This window comes from Suricata suricatta, chromosome 6 (assembly GCF_006229205.1).
Source record: "Suricata suricatta isolate VVHF042 chromosome 6, meerkat_22Aug2017_6uvM2_HiC, whole genome shotgun sequence".
Classification (NCBI taxonomy): domain Eukaryota; kingdom Metazoa; phylum Chordata; class Mammalia; order Carnivora; family Herpestidae; genus Suricata; species Suricata suricatta.
The window spans coordinates 116,703,457-116,728,359 of record NC_043705.1 but is presented as its reverse complement, the minus strand read 5'-3'; the positions used below and the strand labels follow the sequence as shown (position 1 = coordinate 116,728,359).

At 38.0% G+C, this 24,903-nt stretch overlaps 2 protein-coding genes across 3 annotated transcripts in view; both read right to left on the bottom strand.

Annotated features, from left to right (window-relative positions):
• Positions 1–11,349, bottom strand: part of TTC33 (tetratricopeptide repeat domain 33) — a 39,885-nt gene extending 28,536 nt beyond the window's left edge. Inside the window, exons 1-2 of one of the 2 annotated variants that reach the window (XM_029940960.1) lie at positions 11,209–11,349; positions 5,963–6,184 (exon numbers count right to left, since the gene is read on the bottom strand). In XM_029940960.1, coding sequence (XP_029796820.1) covers positions 5,963–6,183 — 221 coding nt within the window. In that variant the 5' untranslated portion in view covers position 6,184; positions 11,209–11,349. Of the gene's footprint in view, positions 1–5,962; positions 6,185–10,979; positions 11,133–11,208 lie in introns of those variants that run through there. The other variant, XM_029940959.1, reaches the window with a different exon arrangement.
• A 2,745-nt stretch (positions 11,350–14,094) lies between these two features.
• The window catches only part of PRKAA1 (protein kinase AMP-activated catalytic subunit alpha 1), a 35,497-nt gene continuing 24,688 nt past the window's right edge, over positions 14,095–24,903 (bottom strand). Inside the window, exons 6-9 of the mRNA XM_029940957.1 lie at positions 24,368–24,592; positions 22,305–22,791; positions 22,071–22,197; positions 14,095–17,695 (exon numbers count right to left, since the gene is read on the bottom strand). Of these exons, the coding sequence (XP_029796817.1) occupies positions 17,448–17,695; positions 22,071–22,197; positions 22,305–22,791; positions 24,368–24,592 (1,087 nt within the window). The 3' untranslated portion in view covers positions 14,095–17,447. The remainder of the gene's footprint in view (positions 17,696–22,070; positions 22,198–22,304; positions 22,792–24,367; positions 24,593–24,903) is intronic.

Genomic DNA, 24,903 nt, shown 5'->3' with positions numbered 1-24,903 from the left:
CACTATACTACTTCACTTATACTTTAAGAGCCTAATAGCTCTTTATAAAATTCCTTTCATCTCTGAATGCTTTTTAATTACTACTGTTGTCATATATTTACTTCTATATGTAATTAACCTCTAATATGTTGTAGTTTTTTTAAAATCAATTATCCTTCAAAAGAATTTTAAAACTCAAAAAATCTTCATACTTACCCATGTTTATCATTTCTAGCACCCCTTATTCTTCTGTTTACATACAAATTTCCAATTGATTCTACTTTCTTCTACCTGAGAAGCTTCTTTTAATATTTTTTGAAGTGTAGGCTTACTGGCAATGAGTTATTTCAGCTTTCATTTGTCTGACAGTTACTTTGCCTTTAATTTTTTAAGTTAATTTATTTATTTTGAGAGAAAGAGAGAGAACATGCAAAGGAGGGGCAAAGAGAGAGGTAAAGAGAGAATCCCAAGCAGGCTCCGTGCTGTCAGTGCAGAGCCCTATGCAGAGCTCAATCTCACAAACCGTGAGATAATGACCTGAGTTGGATGCTCAACTGAGCTGCTCAGGTGCATTTGCCTTTATTTTTGAAAGATATTTTTTGTGGCATATAGCATTAATTCTAAGCTGATAATTTTATTTTCTTTCAGAACCTTCAAAATGTCATCCTATTACCTTAACCAGCCCTTCAGCACAGCTGCAGCACTCTGAAGCCCACAGCCACGTCTGCAGCAAGGATGTTTCCTACAGGCTACTCCCCACAATGACTGAGAGGAGCAGGTGCCGGTGAGACGGGCCCATTCTTAGGAGGTGTGGGACTTCTCTGACAGACAACACGGACTTGAAAGAGTGCCCAAGGTCTTTTCAAAGTCTCTGATACTTTCATTCAAATTTCCTTCTTCTTCTCTTTCACTCAGGGTGAGACACTGTAGTCTGATGGCTCTCCCAAAGAACACAGTTCCCTTCCCATTTTCTTTCATTCAGAAGTTTCCTCTAACAAAATCTTTGCATACTTAATCTGTTCTTGGCATCTGCTTCTTAAAGGACTCAACTAGCATAGCATATTTTTTATTTTGGATATTGTATTTTTCACCTCTAGATGTTCCATTTGTTTAATCTTTCATTTCACTCCTGATGAGGTTCATGTTTCCTTTTAAGTATTTGAACACAGGTGTATCATCACTGTAATGACTTTGTCTGCTATTTCCATCATCTATCTTATTTCTGAATCTGTTTCTGTTGATTGGTTTTTCTCCTGTTTACGAGTCACTTTTCTCTTCCTCAGCATGTCTAATAATTTTTTATTAGATGCTAGAAATGTTATGCAGTTGACTAGAAATTTTTGTACTCTGGCAGGCATTTAAATAACTTCTCTATGAGTTTAAACCTTTCAAAATCTGTTTTGGAGCTCTGCTAGGAAAGGTCTATCATATCCTTCCTTCCAGGGATAGTGTAGTTGTTCTAGTATGGCATATCTCCTTTGGGAACTTTAGTGAATGTGACTGGTGACTATCAAAAACTCCCCACTCCGTGGATGAGGCTTGAATATCTCTCTGTTCTGTACGAACTCTGGAATTATTCAACTTACAACTCCCCAGTCAGTTTGCCTGGACTGTGGAATTTCCCCATAGCTGAGTGACCTAATGTTCAACAAATACTGAAGAGGACCTCATACAGATTTCTACAGCACTTCCTTGGAGGAGCCCCCTCTTCTCTGGTACTCTGATCCACAACTTCTAGCTGCCTCAGCTTCTCCAAAATCCAATCTCCATCACCTGAACCACTAGGATCCATCTGGTTTCCCAGAGGATGAGATAATAGGGAGAAGTGTGGGTTATGAAGACAGAAATGAGACTCAGAAAAGAGCGATGGTCCTCAAGTGCCATATTCTCCTGCAAGATGAGGGTAGGAAACTTGTAATCCCAAAGGCCCTTTGTGGTTGGGATATGAAATAAAATATATTCTCAGAATACTGTGTTCTAATTTGGAGTTTAAAAATGTACATTCCTATAGGGGTGCCTGGATGGCTCAGTCATTAAGCATCTGACTCTTGATTTCGGGTCAGGTCATGATCTCACAGTTCATGAAACTGAGCCCCACGCCAGGCTCCACGCTGACAAGGATTGGGTTCTTTCCCCTCTCTCTGCCCCTCTCCCTGCTCATATGCACATGCTCTCTCTCTCAAAGTAAACATTTTTTATAAATGTATCTTCCTATAGATACACTTAAATAAATGCTAGTTAACCCACAAAAACCTATTTAGCCAAATATAGAAAATAAAATGTGGTTTTATAAATATTTAACAAAGATTGACTGAGGGTCTGGTAGGTGCCACAAATTCTTCTAAGTGCTGAATGAAGATAGAGTAGAAAAGTTATACAAAGTCCCTACTGTCCTGGAGCTCACATGCCTATAGAAGAGAAACAAATAACATATAAGCAAATAACTAAGTAAGTGTATATGGTAACTTCAAGAAGGAAGAAACGCTAACATTAAAGATGGTTCACATAATGAAGACCAAGAGGACCTGGTGACACTACTTCCAACTGGGGGCTCCGAGAAGGGCTCACAGAGACGACAGCATGTGGGCAGAGATCAGAAGGACAAGACAGACCTCAGAAAACAGAAGATAAGAACTTTTCAGTCAGAGGTGTCATGAGACCTATATGAGTTGGAGAAGAACTGTGGTCAAAAACGCAAGGAAGGCTGGTGTGGCTAACAGGTCATAAAAATGAGACTGCTTAAAGATTAAGGTGATTCGAAGATGGGGACTCAGGGGGTTGTTGTTGTTGAATTCAGCTTCCCTGTTCCTCCTTATATTTTTTTTATTCCTCACATTACTTAAATCAAGTTTAACATTATCTTGGGTATTTTTTTTAATCTTAGATATCCTTGAATATTCTTAAATACTCTGTTGGCACAGAGTAGCCAAACTGTTCAATTCCACTAGATTCTTTCTATTCTGTTTAGTTCTCTTATAAAGCTGTGTATATATTACTCCAAAACAAATGCTAACCAGCAAAAAACTTAATCATCTCACAGTGTTCTCCATTCAAAATAAAGCATCCAACCCAGCTGATTTTGGTGAAATGACTCAACGTTTTGAGATGCAGGCAGAAAACAAGAGTTATTTTGTTTATCTGCAAAGTTGATACCTCTCCTTGACCACAGGAAATTCAGAGGGACTCCCACGGCAATAACTGAATAGCTTTTTCCTTCTGCACTAGTGTGGTCTAGAGAAAAAGGCTAAGACAATGTTAATGAACTTTTAACAGGCATTTACAGGAATTTCTAAAGATGTTTTATGAATGTTCTACAAATGATTTCATAAATGTGAAAAATTTATAGTTGGTTTTCTTCTAAGACAGGATGGTCAACCTTGCAAAGTTCTACAAAGGAAAATTTTTTTATGCCTAAAATACCACCAATGAGAACTCACAATGTAACATTAGCTCTTAAGCTGCTAGCTGTCCTTGATTGTTATTTATTTTCTACCATTCATTTCCAATTTGAGGTGATACTGTACTAAAGTTTAGGTACCTTTTGATATTTTATATTAAAATATAGTAATAGAAGCTTACTCCCAAGAATCTAAAATGAAAACAAACCTGGACACTAAAATGTTGCTTCCTGAACTTTGACTCATTCATGACAAAAATGATTGACAAGGACTCTTATAACCACCCTGACCGATTTTAATTAAGAAAGAAGAAAAAAAGAACAAAGAGAAGAAACATTGCTTTTTGCTCAGTACTACTTCTTTTAACTTCTCAAATTCTTCTTTATCACATGGAAGACACCAGTCAAAGGCACACAGAGGCTTTAGATGTCTGGACGATGTGAAGAATATTCTGTCCTCAACAAAGACCTATTCAGATACTACTCCTGCTGACCGTACATCTTCTCAAAATCATATCCATAGTGCAAGCAGAACAACAGTCCTCATGCTGATTAGAGTAATTCTCTTAATACGACTTATTTCCTTCACCAAGGATGAATGTTTCAAAATTTTTATAAAAATCCAACATTCAGCAGATATTAAGCCCAGCAAGACATGGTTTCTTGACACAGGCATGATCTCTTTCAAAGGGCTGCAGTGCTAACAACCTGATGTTATCTACCTCCCAAGATGAGGCAACAGAAAGCACAAACAGAACTTAAGTATTCTTGCCAAAGGTTACTCAGAATCTAAATCAAACCTCGACACCTCAGTTTATAAGAAACACGGGAGGAAGAGGAACAAGTTAAATGACATCCACAAGGGACAATCAAAGAGAAAATTGGTCTAGACTCTTCAAAAAGTCACTATCACGGGGGATACATTAGGGGACCTACATAGACACTAAGGAGATATAAGAGCCAAATGAAATGTATGAACTCTGTTTGGATCCTGGTTTTTAAAAAATATTATAAAAGACGCTTCAGCAAAAATTAGAAAAAACTGCATATGGGCTTCACATTAGTTTATAGAATTGTCAATGTTCATAGATTTGACAATTATTGTATTTAATAAGAGAATATCCTTATTCTTTTTTTTTTTCTTTTTTAAAGTAGGCTCCATGCCCAACCTGGGCTCAAACTCACGACCAAGATCAAGACCAAGAGCTGTAGGCTCCACCAAGCAAGCCAGCCAGAAGCCCCAAGAATGTCCGTATTCTTATAAGGAGGAGGTTAACTTAGGAGAGAGGTGTTATTATGTCTACAACTTACTTTCAAACAGATCACCAAAAAAACTGTACATATACAATTACATATGTCATTGTGTGCATTTTTACGTATAGAAAGAGATAAATAAAGCAATTATTAGAAATTTTGAGTCTAGATAAGAGAGAATACAGGGGGGTTGAACTTCCTTCAACTCTAACACAGATTTGAAATTTTTAAAAATAAGAATGTCCTGCGGCACCTGCTGGCACAGTTGGTTAAGCGTCCAACTCTCGAACCCAGCTCAGGTCAGGATCTCACAGTTGATGAGTTTAAGCCCCACATCAGGTTCGGTGCTGGTGGCAAGAAGCCTGCTTGGGGTCCTGTCCCTCCTTCCCTCTGTCCCTCCACCACCTCTGCGTGCAGGTGTGCTCGCTCTCTCTCTCTTTCTCCAAATAAACAAACTTAAAAAAAAAAAAGTCCTTTCCCTCCTCTAGCTTACAAAAATACTCTTCTATGTTTTCTTTTGTTAACTGTGTAGTTTCACATTTCACATGGAGATTTTCGATCTCTCTATGGTCCATCTTTGTATGTGGTATGAGATACATTTTTTACCTATATTTTGTTTTCCTATATATAGAATTTTGTTTTCCTATATGTAAAATTTCAGCTTTTTCTACATAATCTACTAACCAATGGGTCCTCTCCCTACTGATTTGTGAAAGAATGATTTCTGGTCCCACTGTAACACCTAAGCAGAGGCAGTGGAAAAGGAGTAAAAGAACAAGAGAAAGAGAAAAGAAAAAAAGGAAAAAAGAAAAGGGTGAGGGGTAAACGTGTTCAGAGCTTACTGAGGAAGGGGCCAAGGATGAATGCAACTGCTGTCAAATTCCTGCGCACCAACCATACTTAGTGAAGTATATAAAAGCCAATAGCAAAGGATAACTGAACATCTATTTAAAAAAATAAAAGAAGTATGCCCTCAAAACCCTTCAGGAAACATCTAACTTACCTGGCATATAATAACACAAAGAGAAAGTTTCCAGAAATTAAACTATCTCCCATCAACCAATAATTTGGATCACATTTCACTTAGCATTTACCCTTCTTCAGACAGAATAAAAATGATGGCAAAGCAGACATCACAAGTATCTTCAAGACTCTTTTACAAACTTTCAGATTCCATGGGAATGTTGAAAGATGTCTTTAAAACTTACTGGTTTGATTAATTTAGCACCTACATCAGATTTTTAAAACAGAAGTTTATAGAATTCGTATCTCATCTCATTACTGACAGAAGAAATGTAAACTGTTCTCTATAAGAAAACTCTAAACACATACCTCTTATTTTCAACCAGACTGGCTGCTTCATCCTTCAGCTGCTTACTTTTCTCAGCACAGTCCTGAAGCGGACTCTCCTTCCTGCGTTTAACGGCATGAAGCCCGGTCCCTTCTTCGTTCTCAACGACATCCTTCTCGTCAGCAGCTTCGGCTTCAAACTGCTGGGAAGTGACCTTTGACACCTTCTCGCCAATTTTTCTCTTCCATCCAAAGGAAGCCATTCTAGAAAATTACAAAGAAACAGCTTTAAAATTGAAATTTGGCTTTTGGAGAAGTACTACAAATAACGGGTGAAGACGGGTAAGACAATCAGACTGTCACTACTTTTTTGTTCTTGTTTGTTTTTTGTTTTGAGAGAGAGCACACATGCGGGGGACAGAGAGAGACAGAATTCCAAGCAGGTGGGGCTCAATCTCACACCCTGATCTCACCACCGACCGTGAGATCCTGACCTGACCTGAAACCAAGAGTCGAACACTTGGGGCGCCTAGGTGGCTCTGTCCACTAACGTCCAACTTGGGCTCAGATCAGGATTTCACCCTTCATGAGTTTGGGTACGGCACTGGGCTCTCTGCTGTCCGCTCAGAGCCCACTTCGGATCCCCTGTCTCCCTCTCTCTCTGCCCCTCCCCTGCTCACACTCTCTCTCAAAAAAAAAAAAAAAAAGTAAAGGATAAAAAGAGTTGGATGCTTAACTGGGCCACCCAGGTGCCCCAGACTGTCCCCACGTTTTAAACCTCTAATTAAATAATGGATCAAGGCACTAACCAACAAAGGGAGCTAACATCATAAAGGAAGACGACTGGACAGTAAGTATCTCCTGTTGGAAGTGGCACACCACCCATGAAGTACCCTTGCCAAAAATTTATCCTAAATCAAATCAAGTCAAACAAACTCTACCAGTTTATAAGAAAATATGGAATGTAGACGAGCACGCTAAACAACACGTCAGAGATGCACACAGCAAACAACAAAAACTAAAAAATAAAACTGGTTTCTTCAGGAAATAAACTTCCAGGAAAAAGAGAGAGGAGACAGAAAGATGGAGGTAAAAAGAAACTTCAAAGACTTAATAACCAAATATAACACATGGGTCTTGTTTAGCCCTGGATTCAAAGAAGTCAATTGGGAGGAAACAATAGGGAAAATCAGAAAACTGATTTGAGGAATTACTGCTATTTTTTAAGGTATAATAACAGTATTGTAATTATGCTTACAAAAAGAATGCTTATCTTTTAGGACTGTACACTAAAATATTTCATATGGAATTCTACGATATCTAGAAATTGTTTCAAAGTGATCAACGAGGGGGCGGGTGAAATACAGATGAAAACACTGCTCTGAGTTGGTAATAGATAAAGTTAGGTGATGCATGCATAGGATTTCTTGTACTTTCCTCTCTCATACATGTATGAAATTTTCCACAATAAAAGGTTTTTAAATTTTTTTAAATGTTTTTAATTTATTTTTGAGAGACAGAGAGAGACAGCGCAAGCAGGGGACGGTCAGAAAGAGAGGGAGACGGGGCGCCTGGGTGGCTCAGTCGGTTAAGCCTCTGACTTCGGCTCAGGTCAGATCTCACGTCCGTGGGTTCGAGCCCCGCGTCAGGCTCTGTGCTGACAGCTAGTTCAGAGCCTGGAGCCTGCTTTCGGTTCTGTGTCTCCTCCTCTCTCTGACCCTCCCCCTCTCATGCTCTGTCTCTCTCTGTATCAAAAATAAATAAAACATTTAAAAAAAAAAAGAAGAAAGAGAGGGAGACACAGAATCGGAGGCAGGCTCCAGGCTTTGAGCTGTCAGCACAGAGCCCGACACAGGGCTCAAGCCCACAAACCTTGAGATCATGACCTGAGCCGAAGCCAGACGCTTAACCGACTGAGCCCCCCAGGGGCCCCCACAATAAAAAAGAGTCAAACATGGTAAATAAACTTCACTCACAGAACTATTGGGTAAATCTAAAAAATAACAAATGTTAGGGGCATCTGGATGGCTCAGTCGGCTAAGCACCTGACTTTGGCTCAGGTCGTGATCTCACAGTTCATGGGTTCAAGCTCCACATCAGGTTCTGTGTTGACAGCTCAGAGCCTGGACCTTGATTCAGATTCCATGTCTCCCCTCTGTCTCTGCCCCTCCCCTGCTGGCCCTCTGTCTCTCTGTCTCTCTCTCAAAAATAAATAAAACATTAAAAAGGGTTTTTTTAAAATAGCAAATGTTAAACTGTTTTGTATATCAGCAACGATACACACATGTACAGGATAAGAAACAAAAGACAATTGATGGAATGAAATTAAAGAAAACCATTAAAGCACTCAACAAGTATTTATTTAGAGAAGGAATTTATGATGAGATCCAAGAACTCTTACTAGTTACATGGATGAGCTTAAAGATACTGAGAAACTCCTGGAAAGGTATATCAATTTTTATGTCTGTGTGTTTTCTGGAGAAGAATGTCTAAGCTTTCATTCCATTCTCAAGGGAGTCTGTAACCCCAAAGAGATTATGATTAACTGAGTAATCAACTGGGGGGAGAAAGAAAAGCAATGAAGCAGAGGTTTTTATAACACTATCAACTAATGGGCATTGATGGAGTAAAAGAAGAAGAGAAAGAAAATACTGAGTAAGTTCTAGCCAGTGTCAAAGTCTTCATCACTGAGGCACATGGCTGGAATGAAATATAAGTAATCAACAGGAGGGAGAGGACAAAAAAGTAAAGGTGACTATGAAGACATTCACACAGAAAGGCCTAAGATAATGACAGAACGTGAAGAGATAAGAAAATTATAGGTCATGTGCCTAAGTTTCTGATGAATAAAAGTCAGTCTCAATAAATTATAGCAATCAAGAAATGTACAGGCAAATACAGGTGAACCACATATTCTCCACTGGGGCAGGGACTGTTTAAAGACAAGAAAAAAGCCTAGAGGAGTAATATATTATAAGCTATACCAGGAAATTAGGACAAAGCCAAACTCCCTCCCCACACCCATTATAAGAGAGAAGAATGAGTTTCCTATGCTTGAAGAGGACTGTAAGTAACTTAGGAGAAGAACCAAGAAATGGCTGAAGACGGAGTGTGGCTGCTATGGAACAGAAGGCCGGAGGCACCGAGTGAAGACAATGTCTGAAAACAAATCATTAGGAAGGTCTCATAAGCTATCAGGATATATCAAGAACTCTTGTATTTACGACTATCCCTAAAAATGACAAGAATAACAACGATTACATTTTCTGCCTTCAAGTTTCCAAATGAACTCTGTTCCTAAATCAGCAGTGTGAGGAACCAGGCAGTGTGGGAACCCTGTTAACAGAGGAAAGCCTGGTGTATTTACTAACGCCAAATTCCATGAGAAATCATCGGTCAGGTCTATATATTATTGGGAGCAGGGCTTAAGGCAGTGAGGAAAGGAAACAGAAACAGAAAGATCCACATTTATTTTTTAAAAATTCATAGGTAATCAGACTCCCATTGCCCTCCCCTATCTTCAGCCCAAGCCATTGCTCTAAATGTCAAAGACAGGTATAGGCTAAGGCCCCAGATGGTGGTTCTCAACCATGTGTGAAAAAGCCACACACAAAACTGCCTCAGGTGTTTCTGCCATTTTCCTCCACAAACCCTTCCTTGAAGCTCTTCTAGAGATCAGAGACTGCGGAAAACAGGAGAGAATGAGGTTACAGGGTATAGAAGGCCTGAGCACTGCTAGTAATTGACAAGTTTAGCCCTGAAGAGAGTGAAAAGAATACATTCCTCTCAGACAAGAGTTCATACTGACTGAAAAGCATAGGCAAGTTCAGGGGTAAAGGAAAATGACAATGAAGGATTTCATACCCCAAGCTTCACATTTTCCAGAGAAATAGGGAGCTAGTCGTCTGCTCCAAGTAAAGGGAAAAGAAACAGATCTGCGTACTTGAGAAGAAAAGTTCCGAAATAGTCACTAGAGAAAATGGGAAAACAGGAAAGGCAACAATAAGGGATGAATAAAAATACCAAAAGGTATCAAGGGCCCACTGAGGTTAAAATCCACTGAATCTGTTACCAAGGCCGTTAGCACAGTTTTGTATTTTCTTCAACTGTCTGAAAAATAAGTGTATAGTCAATAAGTGCTACTGGAGAGTAAACAAAGGATCCTGTGACTTCAGTGGAGACACTTGAGGCTTTCTGGAGGGGAGGCTGATAGGTTTTGAAAAATAAAATCGGGGTTAGTCCTAGGACACATACAAAACAGTTTCTATCCTCAAAAACTTAATACTCAGACTTGATTCAAGTATCTTAATTAGTACTAGTTTACTGTTCCTCTAAGGATATCTGAACATGAAATTAACACTTCTAATAAATAAGGTTCTCCTGAATCTATATATAGTTAGATGCACAAGGCGCCAACATCTTAGCCTTTACGATTTTTCACCCGAATAAGAAACCAAATGGGTAAATCATAATCATAGAGGTTTCACGTTAAACTCAAGAAACACAAATTCCTTTTATACACAATCATAATTAAAGAATGCCATGAAAACTCTAAACAAGAATGTGGTGTTCTATAATCTTTTGCTGGTACAATGATCCCTACAGTAGGCATTCAATTACTGTTGTCGGCTGGACAGTTTATCCAACCACAAGCCGAGAACGCTTGTCTTCACTGCAAAAGAGGATGCAGCACCTAAGGCGAGAAACCACTAGATGAACACCATTAGGAAATCAAAACAGAACGTTAGGGTATCGGGCTCTATTCAGAGGTGAGAAATTCAAGAAGCAATTTACCAGAAAATGTCACCGAAAGAGAGAAACCTGTATTACTAAGTTCCTCTCATTTCCAAAACAATAAAGATATGCGAAGCTCATAAAAGCTGCCCTGGACTGCCCCCGCGAGTTCACCAGGCCGTCCTCAGCTGCAGACAACCTCTACCAGAGGTGGGAAGCCAGCTCGCTCCTCCCACCACTAAGGGAAGGTCACGCGGAAGCCGCTCCTGCCGCCGATGTAAGGGAGGGCCCGACCCCCTAGAAATGCTCGTCCCTAAAGACCAACCTTAGTGTCCCGGCTCTACCACACCTCCGTCGGGTCTCAACTCCCACTCCTGAAGGTCCTTTCTCCCCAAACCACGAGACCCACTAGCCTCGTTTCCCTCCTCTTCCTCTGGCTTCCACCACTATCAGCTTAGCCCCAGTTACCTAATGACCACTCCCCTAGTCCCGTGTTTACATCGTGCTTGCCCTTTCCCCACCGGAAGCGGAAACTAACATGTTAGACTTCCTACCTCTCTGCCTTTGATGCCAGGTCTCCCTAGAAATTGGCCTGGCCGACTCGAGGCCTCGAAACCGCGCAGAGAAGCGGTTAGGAAAAATGCGACTCTCAGAGCCCTTATGGTCAGGCAATCCTTTCCCCGGGACCACAAATCCCAGAAGTCACTGCGACAGTCTCCACCCTCCCATTACCCTCTGGGATCTGTAGTCCGGGCCACTCGGGCACGGAGCGCCCTCTAGTTGCAGCTGGGGGCGTCTGGCGCGCGGACGACCGCAGTGCTGGAGCGCGGGAAACTGCGGCTGCGCAAGCAGAAGTGCGCGCTGGGAAAAGCAAGCTCCGCGAGACTGCGGGACACGTTCTGTCGCGAGGTGAAACAAACGGGGCTCGACGGAAAGGATACGGGGTCGAGGGGAGTTCATAGCATTAAAATAGGACGCTGCCTTTTTTTTTTTAAGGTATAATTTTTTTAAACATTTATTTATTTTCGAGAGACGAAGAGAGATCATGAGCAGAGAGAGGGACACGCAGAATCGGAAGCAGGCTCCAGGCTCTGAGCTGCCAGCACAGAGCCCAACGCGGGGCTCGAACCCGCGAACTGTAAGATCCTGACCTGAGCCGAAGTTGGACGCCCAACTGACTGAGCCACCTAGGCGCCCCATACGTACCCTGCCCTAAAGGAGAGAGGCCAGCCAGACGCAAAGGACAAAGGGAAAACTCCGTCGAAAAAGGGTTCAGGGGAGCAGATCCGGGAGGCCCTTGGTTCAGCTGTAAGGTTCATGTCAGAACACACAAGTAAATTGGGCCCAAAATTATAACCTGAAAGTAGCTGTAGTTTATGTCGTGAAAATAATTATGTGGGGGAAATGTAATCCAGGGAACTGTTTAGGAATTTGAAAAATTAAGAGCGTTAATTTATCGATGTAGCTATCTTGTGCGAAGGAAGACCAATTTTGTAGAGCAGTCTTTTTCAACCTCAGCATTGTATGTCAGCCTGCATAATCTTTGTTGGAGAAAGGGAGGCTCTCCTGTGCCAGGTAGGGTGTTTAGCAGTATCTCTGGAATCTACCCGCTAGATGCCATTAGCATCCACTACCACCACCATTACCACCAGTTGTGACAACCAAAAATGTCTTCAGTCATTGCCAAATGTCCCTGGTAGAAAAATTGTTCACCCACCTCTGCTGCATTGAGAACTGCTGTTGTACAACAATGATTCTCCAAGATGCTCCTAAGACCCCTGAGGGTTGCCAAGACCTTTTTCAACTATTTTTATGCAGGAAGGTATCATTGGCCTTTTTCACAATGTTGACCTTGCACTGATAATGGAAAAGCAGTGGTGGGTAAAACTGCTGGCAGCTCAGCTGGTATCAAGGCAATAATACCAAACTCTGTGCTTAAAATTTTTCACCACCACACTCATACTACACAAAAAAAAACCCAAACCCTACTCAAGAATGTCCTTCATGAAGCAGTAGAAATTATTAAAATGACCCTTGAGACACCTGAGTAGATTTTAATCTGTATCACAAAATGGGAAGTACTCATTAAGTACTTTTGCTGTGTACTGAAGTATGGTGTCTCCAGGAAAAGCACTTGTGAGATCTCATTATACACGGAGGCACTTTTTTTTGTGGAATGTAACTCTTACTTAGAAAAACAACCAGCAGTCCAGCTGGCTATTCAGGTTTGGCTGCGTATGTGACAGGCTTTATGAAGATGAACAAAAGGAGCCTGTTACCTCAAAGATAACAACTGCCAATAATACTGTCCTATCATAGAAGTATTATCATTTGGAGTGTATAACTTCTGACATTAATTATAAAAGATACAAAGGTAGTGGAATGTTTCTTAATATGGGCAGAGGTTTACATTGCTGTATTCACTGCAAACCTAAATCACTGAAAATTCATCAAGCCATACATATATTTATGATCTGTGCACTTTTCTGTAATACTTCTATAAGTCTTAAAAACACACGTATCCCCCTGACAAGACACGCAAGAGCAGGATTTATACCTTTACCGTTACGTTCTTAGCGCTTGGTTGGTTCATAGTACCTATATGAGGCGACATAATTTGCAGAGTGAATAATTAAGTGGTGCTTAAAGCTGTACTCCTTTCTAGGGGTCTTTCCTAAGTCTCTCAGATAACTTTACTCTGGTAAAGGCTGCCTCTAACACTAAGTTTTCACACTTCACCCACCACCTCCCTACTTACTTTGTCCTATGAACTTGATGTACTTATTAATATATTTAATACATTTCTCAGGCTGTTTATTGACAGTATGATGATCTTCCAAGTTGCTAGAGCTCCTCTATATTTACCATGTATTGGCATTCACAATAAATAGAACAGTCTATTTGCCTACAATAGAACAGTTCAATAAATATTGGTTTTTCAAACAAGATAATTTATTGTACAACTTTATACAGTCAGGGTAAATAAGTATCTAGAGCAATTGATAAGTTGCCTAAAGAACAATCTTATGTGCTATTCATAACGTTCTTTAGTACTGTTTTTTGGTTTTTTTTGGTTACAATTATCAAACTATTTTAAAGATTTAGAATGCCCACAATCAGGGCACCTGGGTGGCTCAGTTAAGCATCTGGCTTCTGCTCAGGTCATGACTCAAGGTTCATGGGTTCGAGCCCCATGTCGGACTCTGTGCTGACAGCTAGCTCAGAGCCTAGAGCCTGTTTCAGATTCTGTGTCTCCCTCTCTCTCTCTGACCCTCCTCTGCTTGCGCGGTCTCTCACAAAAATAAATTTAAAAAAAAAACAAAAACAAATTTTAGAATGCCAACAATATAGCACAAGACTTGCCTAACGGTGCCATATGGGATATAAGACCTCATTACAGTTGAATTCTAACCAAATCCAATGTCTGCAACCAAAGAAAACTGGTAACCACTTCGGCTTTTATTGTACGCATCTTAATATTTTGTTCAGGTGCTTAATTTTTAGATGAAATAAAAGCTCAGTAATTTAGTTGAGAAAAATCACAATGTTTGAGTGTTCAAATTTGTTTAAACACTATATTTTATATTTAGACACACTGTCAAAAAGGTACACACAAGTGTTTTGTCTTTTTTAGTTTTTCCATAAGTTAAAAAAATTTAAGCACACTATAACAGGAAAAATTGTTTTTATCCTCCATTTTCCAAATCAAAGTATTTTAAATTATATAGCTAAATATATCCCAAACAATACATGAACACAACTCAAAAACACTGACCCTCAAAGATTGATTTCTACCCTACTACCAACTTATAGTTACGCTGTATGTGTAGTTATTCTACCTTGTCAGGAGAATTCACTATGAAAGTAAGATTTCTGCTGTGTATGAGGAGATGGACAAGAATTGAGGTGAAAAGATTTACACAACACACCATTTGTTTTTCATTCCAAGGGAGTCAGTCCAAGCATAGATGCATGGAGTCCTACATCTTAGCCACAGTCCACCAAGCATTCATTCAGTGTGAATGATAAAACTGCAGGGTCAAAAAGCAGAGATCAAGGGAGAGGGTAGGGGAGGTAAAAGCACAGGGCTTTTTGTATAAAATCATTTAAAACTATGAAAAGTTACAAAAACATCTCAAGAGAAAATATAATCAAAGTAAAAGCAATGGAATTTATTTCAGTGAAATTATTTTAAATTAGATATATTAAGCTCCCATATCCCCCATCCTGGTAGAAAATTTCCTCTCAGTGAGAAATCATTTATTTTAATGGCAAAATTTTTACATATCAGTAAAATCTGTTATATTTAAAACTATGTATACAGTACATTTCTGGCAAAAACCTTACACATCTTTCAGGTGTCAAGACAAAGTAAAAATATGGTTGCATAAATCACAAAAAATATAAATTGCTGAAAAGATAATTAAAAAAAGATTAAAAATCATTTGCATTGACTCCCTTATATCTTCAGTAAGAATTTGCAAACCACAATAAATTTTTGAAAACTCTGAGGCAACCTTGACATATTCAACCAAAAGTTGTCATTTCAAATATCCCATCTTAAAAAAATTTGCTGCAATAATCTGTGCATTTATCATACTATTTTACAAGTGCAATATTTAAATATCTTCAAAATAAAACTCAGCAACTAAAAAGAATCACAATAACTTAACAAGAAGCAAAGTTTACAAAATTAACAATATTTAGAACGCCCTATTTAATTGGTTCCTCCTTTCGAAACCCCTCTTCCCCATAACAGCTTAGAGAGACATTCTGACGATGTCTTAGTTCTATGTACAAATCTGTAACTTTAAAAATACAGTCTTCTGTTAACATCAGGAATATAATGCTGCATTTAGAGACCCTACATTCAATCAGTATCCCCAAAACACAGGGCCACATACAAGTTATACAGTTTTGAACTTATTACGTTGCACTCCTATTATTTTATACAGCTTTCAGATTCTAAGTTGAATAGGTTAAGTCCTGGGCATAAAGAAGCAATATTTTTCTTTTGAATTCAGTGCATGTTTCTAGATGTGCTGGAACCAAATCTACAACTACAATTAACTGTGCGAGCTACCAAGTACACTTGAGTACATTACTGTCTGGTTACATAGGTGTTTAATGGATTTGCCAAAAACAGTCCTATAATACAAAGGTATTAAATGAAAATAAGATCGCTCTTCTGCAATGGAAAAATGATTGGTACCAAAAAAATCAATACCTTTAAGTTAAAATAGTATAAGGCAATTATGGGTGATATAGTAATTTTTATTTTTTATTAGCATACAAAGGACACCAATTTTAACTGAAGTGACTTTAAATCTTCATTTACAACTATTATGGAACACTACTAGGAAAAAGGAAGGAGCAAGAAAAAATATAGAGATCTGACAAAGATTAATTACGCATCTTTAGGCAGTTCCCATAATGCTACTTTTAAAAAAATGATTAGAATCCAAAACAAATGTGACCACTTAGAAGAACTAACTCATCTATTCCATATTTTATTGAAATAATGTCATACCTGGCAATGTCTAAAGTTTCACTGAATCCTGGTTTGAAATAACCAGCTATAAAAGAAATCTGGAAGACAACTGGGGAAACCTAAATATGTGTGATTAGATGACATTAGGAATTACTAATCCTATAATAGTATTATGGATTTTTAGGAAAATGTTATTTTTAGGAGATGCTTGAAATGTTGAGGGTAATAAGTATGGCAGCAACATCCAAACGGTTCAAGGAGAAAAAACATATATATACACACACACATACATATGTACAATTGTATCTATATACACATATAGATATAAAGCAAATATGGCAAAAATGTTAACCAGTGTTGAAGCCAAGTGGTAGATACACATGTGATCACCCTACAGCCTTTCCATTTTTGTTTTTAAAAATGTTCATGATAAAATTTGGGAGAAAAGGTCTTCTCTGAGCATTTAAATGGTCAGAAATATTCTGTGTACTGAATCAATTTAAAAGATACATAATTGAAGGACTAGAAATTTTTGTATACATTCAATACTGACAGACGTGAGCAGCGGAATTTGTGAGATTGACAAAAACATGATTTATCTATAGTATATGCAACTCAGCTCTTGTGACAAATTTATGTACGGAATATAGTGAGACAAATTATAAGATTTACCTTAGTGCCTAGAGTATCTGAATACATAAGTTCTGTGTATTTTTGGACTTATCAAGCTAAGGAAAAAATTTCAATTATGTCTAATATAATTTTTGAATGTGCTTACCATATACTAAAGAACATTAAGGGAAGAGATATGGAAGAGTCATCCAGCCTGTACTACTGGAAGATACCAGCTATTTAAGCTCAGGAGCCCCCCCAAAACAAATCACCTATAAAGATCTCTGGGGATTCTAGGCAAATATTTATTGAATAAATTTCTGAAGCAGTTATAGAACACATCAACTTGTAATAATATATGAAGGCCTTTATGGTAAATTAATATTCTACAAAGCCCTGTATACATGAAATATAAAATAGCCAAAAATCAAGTGAGCCTGAGAGAACTATAATTCTTTGTGAAAATTACATTATTCTATATGCCTACTGAACAATGAACAAAATTATCTTAATTCATTTTTGCACATTAGACTTTAATGATTAATCATGTTCCAATTCCTGTGCAAACTGCATTCCAAAAGGCCAATCCTCAGTTATAATTATGTATAACTTGATTATAAATGGAAGCATTTGGCTATGATTTTTTTATGCATGCTTATTGCTATCAAAGAAATAAGCAAAGTTTTAGGTTTACTGTGCAAGAATTTTAATTAGATTCGCACACATTTCAAAAAATTCTATTGTGTGACTTCCGGGTCTTGGAGTTAAGTCAACAGGAGAAGAGTCAAGTGAGGTCACGGATGAGGTAAGTGGCGAAGCTTCTGAGGATTTTCCTTGAGCGTCAGCGTCTGAATCATTCCTTTGGCAAGAGCGATAGTTGCTAACTGATCCTGATCTCTGTGGAGTAGCACTCCCTGATTTGGCTTCAGTAATTTCATCTGGGAAAAAAAATTTCAATTTATTATAATCCATGACACCCGTAATTCTCATGTTTTTAAGTGTTTTTACTTATTTTGAAAGAGCACATGAGCAGGGGAGGTGAGGAGGGGTAGAGAGAGAGGGAGAGAGAATCCAAAGTAGGCCCCATGCTGCCAGAGTAGAGCCCAACACAGGGCTCAATCTCACAAACTGTTGAGATCATGACCTGAGCATAAATCAAGAGTTGGACGCTTAACCGACTGATCCACCTAGGTGTGCCCCCTCCCCAATCAAAAGCTGAATAGTATTTAATTTGCTTCTTTGAATGAGACCACTGGCAGATATCAAGAGCATGTTTATTTTAAAACTTTCTACAAAAGAGGTGACGAAACTGTGTTAAACCATTTGTCTTTTTTACATATGGTATGTATTCTCCTGATGGCTAATCAACATTGGGTACAGTAAGTAACTAGTACGTAGCAACTTACCAGACTTACACTCCAAATTTAACAGCCCAATAAACTAATGACATGGGGCTCAACAAACATCCTTCCGTAGTGATAAAAATTCATCCCTCTATATTAAAATCATTGAACAAATGCACTGAAATTTTGGAAGAAATCTTGGAAATCACCTCATCCAACACTTCATTCTATTGATAAGAAAACATAAACCCCAGAAAGGTACTCGCCATAGGTAACAGATGTAAATCTAGAACCTCCTTCTCCTGTCATTTCACTGCTTTTCACTCTCCCACTTTCTCTTCATATCTAAGATCTCATGAAATGATTCCAATAAACAAATTAAGGAAAAACTAAAGTTGAAAACACAGTACAAAAACAGTAAATGTTCATTCAACTGGCAAACCCAGGGACTAATAAACCTAAGGTTATAAATTTGACCCAAATCCAATGAGAAATGTAAAACGCATTCCATATATCTCAAACTGCATTAGTATGTGTTCACATATAAACATCATCTGGACGGAGAGAGAAACAGACAAAGAGCTCTGGCTAGTACATCACAGCTCACAGCTGTGTCTTTCTGACGCTAAGTAGGTACTATTCTTTTGCTTATAAAGAAGACAAAAAACTCATAGGTAAATCTAATAATTCCAGAGGATCTTAGATAAACAAAAGTGGTAACAGTACTTAACTCAATTGATTTGGCCAATGAAGAACTGCTAAAAACTTGTACTTAATTAAAGGCTCTGTGAGAGAACATTTACATATGGAGCTATATTCTTGAAATGCTGGGACAGAGTATTTACTTAAAGTATGAGTCAGTTGTGTTCCATAAGGCTTTTTAATAGATAGTGTTAAATTAGTTTTAATACTATGCATATGGGAAATCTGAATTAATATAAATTTCAAACCATGTTATGGCATCATACCATTTACTAAAAGTCCATTATTGTCTACTCATACATACACTGGCATATAGATATTTTTCCCACTTAAAAATTTAAAAAGACCAATCTCTATCAAAATAACACCACAATTCTTCACTGAGCTAGAACAACCAATCCTAAAATTTGTATGGAACCAGAAAAGACCCCAAACAGCCAAAGCAATTCTGAAAAAGGAAACCAAAGCTGGAGGCATCACAATTATAGACTTCAAGCTGTATTACAAAGCTGTAATCATCAAGACAGTATGGTGTTGGCACAAGATCAATGGAACAAAATACAGAGCCCAGAAATGGACCCACAAATGTATGGTCAACTAATCATTAACAAAGCAGGAAAGAGTATGCAACAGAAAAAAGACAGACTCTTCAGCAAATGGCGTTGGGAAACCTGGACAGCAACATGCAGAAGAATGAACCCAAACCACTCTCTTACACCATACACAAAAATAAACGCAAAATGGATGAAAGACCTAAACATAAGACAGGAAGCTATCAAAATACTAGAGGAGAAAACAGGCAACAAGCTTTTTGACCTCAGCCACAGCAACTTCTTACGTGACCTGTCTCCCAAGGCCGAAGGAAACAAAGGCAAAAATGAACTATTGGGACCTCATCAAGATAAAAAGCTTCTGTACAGCATAGGAAACAATCAGCAAAATTAAAAGGCAACTGACACAATGGGAGAAAATATTTGCAAATGACATATCAGGTAACTGTTAGTATCCACAGTCTATAAAGAACTTATCAAACTCAACACCCAAAAAAATAATCCAGTGAAGAAATGGGCAAAAGACATGAATAGACACTTCTCCAAAGAAGACCTCCAGATGGCTAACAGACAATATGCCTAACATCACTCATCATCAGGGAAATACAAATCAAAAACCACAATGACATACGACCTCACACCTGTCAGGATGGCTAAAATTAACAACTCAGGCAACAACAAATGTTGACAAGGATGCAAAGGGAACCTTTTTGCACTTCTGATGGGAATGCAAACTGCTGCAGCCACTCTGGAAAACAGTATGGAGGTTCCTCAAAAAATAAAAACTAAAACTACCCTACGAGCCAGCAACTGCACTGCTAGGTATTTATCCAAGGGATACAGGAGTGCTGATTCGAAGGGGCACGTGCACCCCAATGTTTATAGCAGCACTATTGGCTATAGCCAAAGTATGGAAAGAGCCCAAATGTCCAGTGACTGATGAATGGATAAAGCAGATGTATATACAATGGAATATTACTCAGCAATCAAAAAGGATTAAATCTTGCCATTTGTAGTAATGTGGATGGAACTAGAACGTATTATGTTAAGCAAAATAAATTAGAGAAAGACAAATATCATGATTTCACTCATATGTGGAATTTAAGACAAAACAGATGAACATAAGGGAAGGAAAGCAAAATTAATATAACGGAAAGAGACAAACCATAAGAGACTCTTAAATACACAGAACAGAGGGCTGATGGTGGGGTGTTGGACAGGAGAAGGGCTAAAAAGGGGTGAGTGGCACTAAGGAAGACACCTGGGATGAGCACTGAGTGTTGTATGTAAATGATAAATCATTAAATCCCAATCCTGAAATTATTATTACACTATTTATTAACTAACGTGGATTTAAATTTTAAAAATAAATAATAACAAAAATGTCTGCTTTCTGCAGTTAATAATTTACCTCCACTTAATCAATCTAAATAGTTAAGATATTCTGGCAAACTATACATAATGGTAATCAGAGACATATTTTCTAAGTATAGGTTTTCATTTTCAAGCTATTAAAACACTAAACCAATACTTAGAATTTAATGTTTCTTGGGGCACCTGGGTGGCTCAGTTGGTTAAGCGTCGAACTTCAGCTCAGGTCACGATCTCGCGGTTCATGGGTTTGAGCCCTGCATCAGGCTCTGTGCTGACAGCTCAGAGCCTGGAGCCTGCTTCAGATTCTATGTCCCCCTCTCTCTCTGACCCTCCCCTGCTTGGGCTATCTCTCTCTGTCTCTCAAAAATAAATAAAAAACATTAAAAAAAAAATTTTTTTAATAGTAATTTAATGGTTCTTTAAAAATATTCAAGGAGGTACTTTTAAGATTTTATACTGAAGTAAATCATTATTCTGATGACCAATTAAAATATCTAACTTAAAAAGTGTGAATATTTCAATTTGATCATCAGGTTGTCTCTGATTGTTTATGACTGTAGGTTAGAAATGCACAGCAATCTAAAACTAGGGTCAGCAATGTCCCTTATAACTAATTATAATCATTACTTTGAACATTATCTTTACTCCCCGGAATCCCTATACTGTACATTCACAAAACGGCGATCTGTTATTTAAGAGCACTTTATTGAAAGGTAGATAAAATTGGAATCATGTAACTCTCACAAAACTAATAAAGGACGATATCTCTGATATGACTCCAGTGTCAGGCTGGAAGCAAACGGCTGTATGAGAGGAGAAAAAGAACCGGAAGTCCCTGACCGTCCAAAACACTTCTCTCTCAGTCCCCTGCCAGAAACCTTGTTTGACAAATAATTGCTTGTCCTAGGAGCTACTAATCAAATCTATACACACTGCCTTATTAATCAACTCTAAAAGGTAATAACTGTACTCAAAGGAAAAATTAAAAATGTATTAAACATCAGATATTAAAATATTTAATAAAAAGTCAACATTTATTTCTAAATATTTTTTCTAACCAAAATGATCCACACCAAAAAACAGAAAGGTGGCAGAAACTATCATTTTAGGATCAGACTGCATCAGACTTTAATCTTAAAAAGACAATATGCTGTAAGATTACAACAAACATAAGATTCATAAATGCTGACATCACAGAGGCACAAAATCTCACATTTTATATTCTTTTGCTACTGAATTACTAGGAGCAACTCAAGAAGCTGTGAAAGAATCAAAAACTAAAAAGCCAAATTAGGTAACAAGGTCTAGTTTGTCAACTAAGTTGTTTTGTAGGATGTACATACCATCAATACTACGGAAATCCAGCAAGTACGTTCTACTATCCACTTGGTATAACTGTAGACTCATTTTGGAGTATGTACTTGTGACAGGATTCTTCCTTCGAACACGCAAATAATACGGGTTTACAACCTAGTGTGTGGTATGGACAAAAACAAAGTCAAAAGCACTTCTTCTATAAGACATATTACAGACTACAGGTTTGCCAATTGTGCTTAAAATCAGAATGTCTTTCTTACCTTCCATTCATAATCCAGTTGTTTAATTGCTCTACAAACTTCTGCCATGATATCATTTGGTCGACTTTGACTTCTAATTCCCAAATGCCATTTTGCTTTCCTTACACCTTGGTGTTTTGATTTCTGTGGGTTTAATTCATCGAGGGTGTGGCGTGCCCTTGGTGTTTCAGCAACCAAGAACGGTACTCTTTCAGGATGGGGCCGAGTCAAATGGTGATCATCGAGAAAAGAATCAGGTGGGCTTGTTGCCAAGTAAAAATCTTTGGCCTCATTCATGATCCTCCTATTATCTATTATGAGGTGATAGGCAACTGCCAGAGGGTCCTGGTGATTTCTATTATAAAGGCAGCTGAGAACCTCCTCTTCTGAGCATTCAAATTTTTCACATACTTCTTTTAAGGCTTCATCATCAATCATGGTTGAACTATATGATGGATCCTCAGGAAAGAGATATTTTGGAAGATCTTGTTTAAACCATTCATGCTCCCTGAGAGAATGACAAGGTCAGGAGAAGAATTTTGAGTAGAGGGGAGACTGTAAGTAACTGTTTCGGGAATTTAGGGTATGAATTCATTTTTATTTATATACATAGAGCATTTTCATTTTTTTAAACTGAGCCTTTCCTCTTCTGGCTCACATTTCACTGTATATATAGGGGGAAATGTTCCAACCTCCCTCAGATTTTAAGAGGGAGAAAGCAGTGCTGCACTAACTGGAAAAGAAATGTCTATGCTTTTATTTAAAGTTTTGGCACAAATGACAAGGACAAACAAATTACCAACAACAGCTTATTTCTCATTCAAAGAAGGATATATTCTGTAACTTCATTACTATAATATAACACAATGTTAGGTGAAAAATACAACAAAAACAGACAACTATCATTCACTGATTATTCTGTTGTAGATTTTAGGCTAAATACTTCATATACATTATCTCACCTTATAAAACAACTCTATGAAGACAACTCTTCAAATATAAAAGGATATGTTTGACCTAAACTATGTCAAAAACTGCTAAAACTAGGGGCGCCTGGGTGGCTCAGTCGGTTAAGCCTCCGGCTTCGGCTCAGGTCAGATCTCACGTTCGTGGGTTCGAGCCCCACGTCGGGCTCTGTGCAGACAGCTAGCTCAGAGCCTGGAGCCTGCTTCCGGTTCTGTGTCTCCTCCTCTCTCTGACCCTCCCCCTCTCATGCTCTGTCTCTCTCTGTATCAAAAGTAAATAAAACATTAAAAAAAACAAACTGCTCAAACTAAAAACATCATGAAAGGAAAACACCCAAAAGAACAATGATTATCTTCCGGGTGATGGAATTAAAGATAATTTTCCCTATTTGTGTGTGTGTGTGTGTGTGTGTTCTAAGTCTTCCAATTGTCACATATTGCATTTAAATTGGGAGAAAAAAACACATTGAAAACGTAAGTAAAAGCACCTTTCACTTAGAGATTTCAAATTTTCAAGAATGATTTGTCCTTTTCCACTGGTGGTAAAAGCATGCCTTGCCATATGAAACTTACAAATCAGTAACTTCACATGTGATTCAATGTATATTACCCAAAATACAAAAGCATGTCGTTGATTAAAGTCCTCATTACTTCAGATGAACAAAAAAAAAGGAGTAATTCATGAGATCAGAACTCAAATAGCCACACACAATTTTACTACTACTAAAAAAGTATTAATCCTAATGAGAATGCATAAAAGTCATATATGAAGCATACTACAGAAAATCTTAAAGAGCCACTACAGAATTTAACATCCCACCAGGGTCCTTTTTTTTATATCAGCTATTTTTTAAGTTTAAAAAGTAATATAATATTCATTGTTACAGTTTCAAAAGAAAGACATGTAAATGAAAAGTAAAAGCCCTTCCTCCTACTAAACTTCCTTCCCTAAGGTAGCCGGTTTACTGTCCATTTTTCAATGTCAAAATAAATGTGCCTATATACTGTATTTTTAACATAAAAGTAACATTACATAATACATGCTTTCCTGCAACTTTTCTTTCACTTAACTTGTATCACTGTCAGCTCTGAGGTCTGATCCTGTCCAACAAGCATTACCTGATATCTTTGATTGCGGCCCTCTTCATGGGATCCACCTGTAGCATATGTTTCAAAAGGCGAATCACAGATGGATTTAAATACTGAGGGGTATAGAAGATCCCATCACATATCTTCTTAAAAAGAGTTGGCACATGATCATCATCAAACGGAAGGGTTCCACATAAGAGAGCATAGAGAATAACCCCACTGCTCCATATATCTACCTCTGGACCTGCATACAATCTGTAACAGGAAACACCAACTGGATTAAACAATCATTAGTAACTTGAGAGTCAATCGAAAATTTTAAGTATGGATACTTTATGAAGAATTATTACAGTATGGTTTTTATAGTCATTGCTATACGCTAAAGACTCTATATAATTCTATCAGCATTATCTTTGAAAACAAACGTCAAGAATTTTTTTGTTAGACTAAGCTAAAATCTGTTCTTACTCCCTTACCAGGGTCCTCATGATAGTAAGAATGCTCCTTAAAAATAATGCTCTAAAAATAATAAACAAATAAATGAATGAATGGAAAGAATGTTCTTT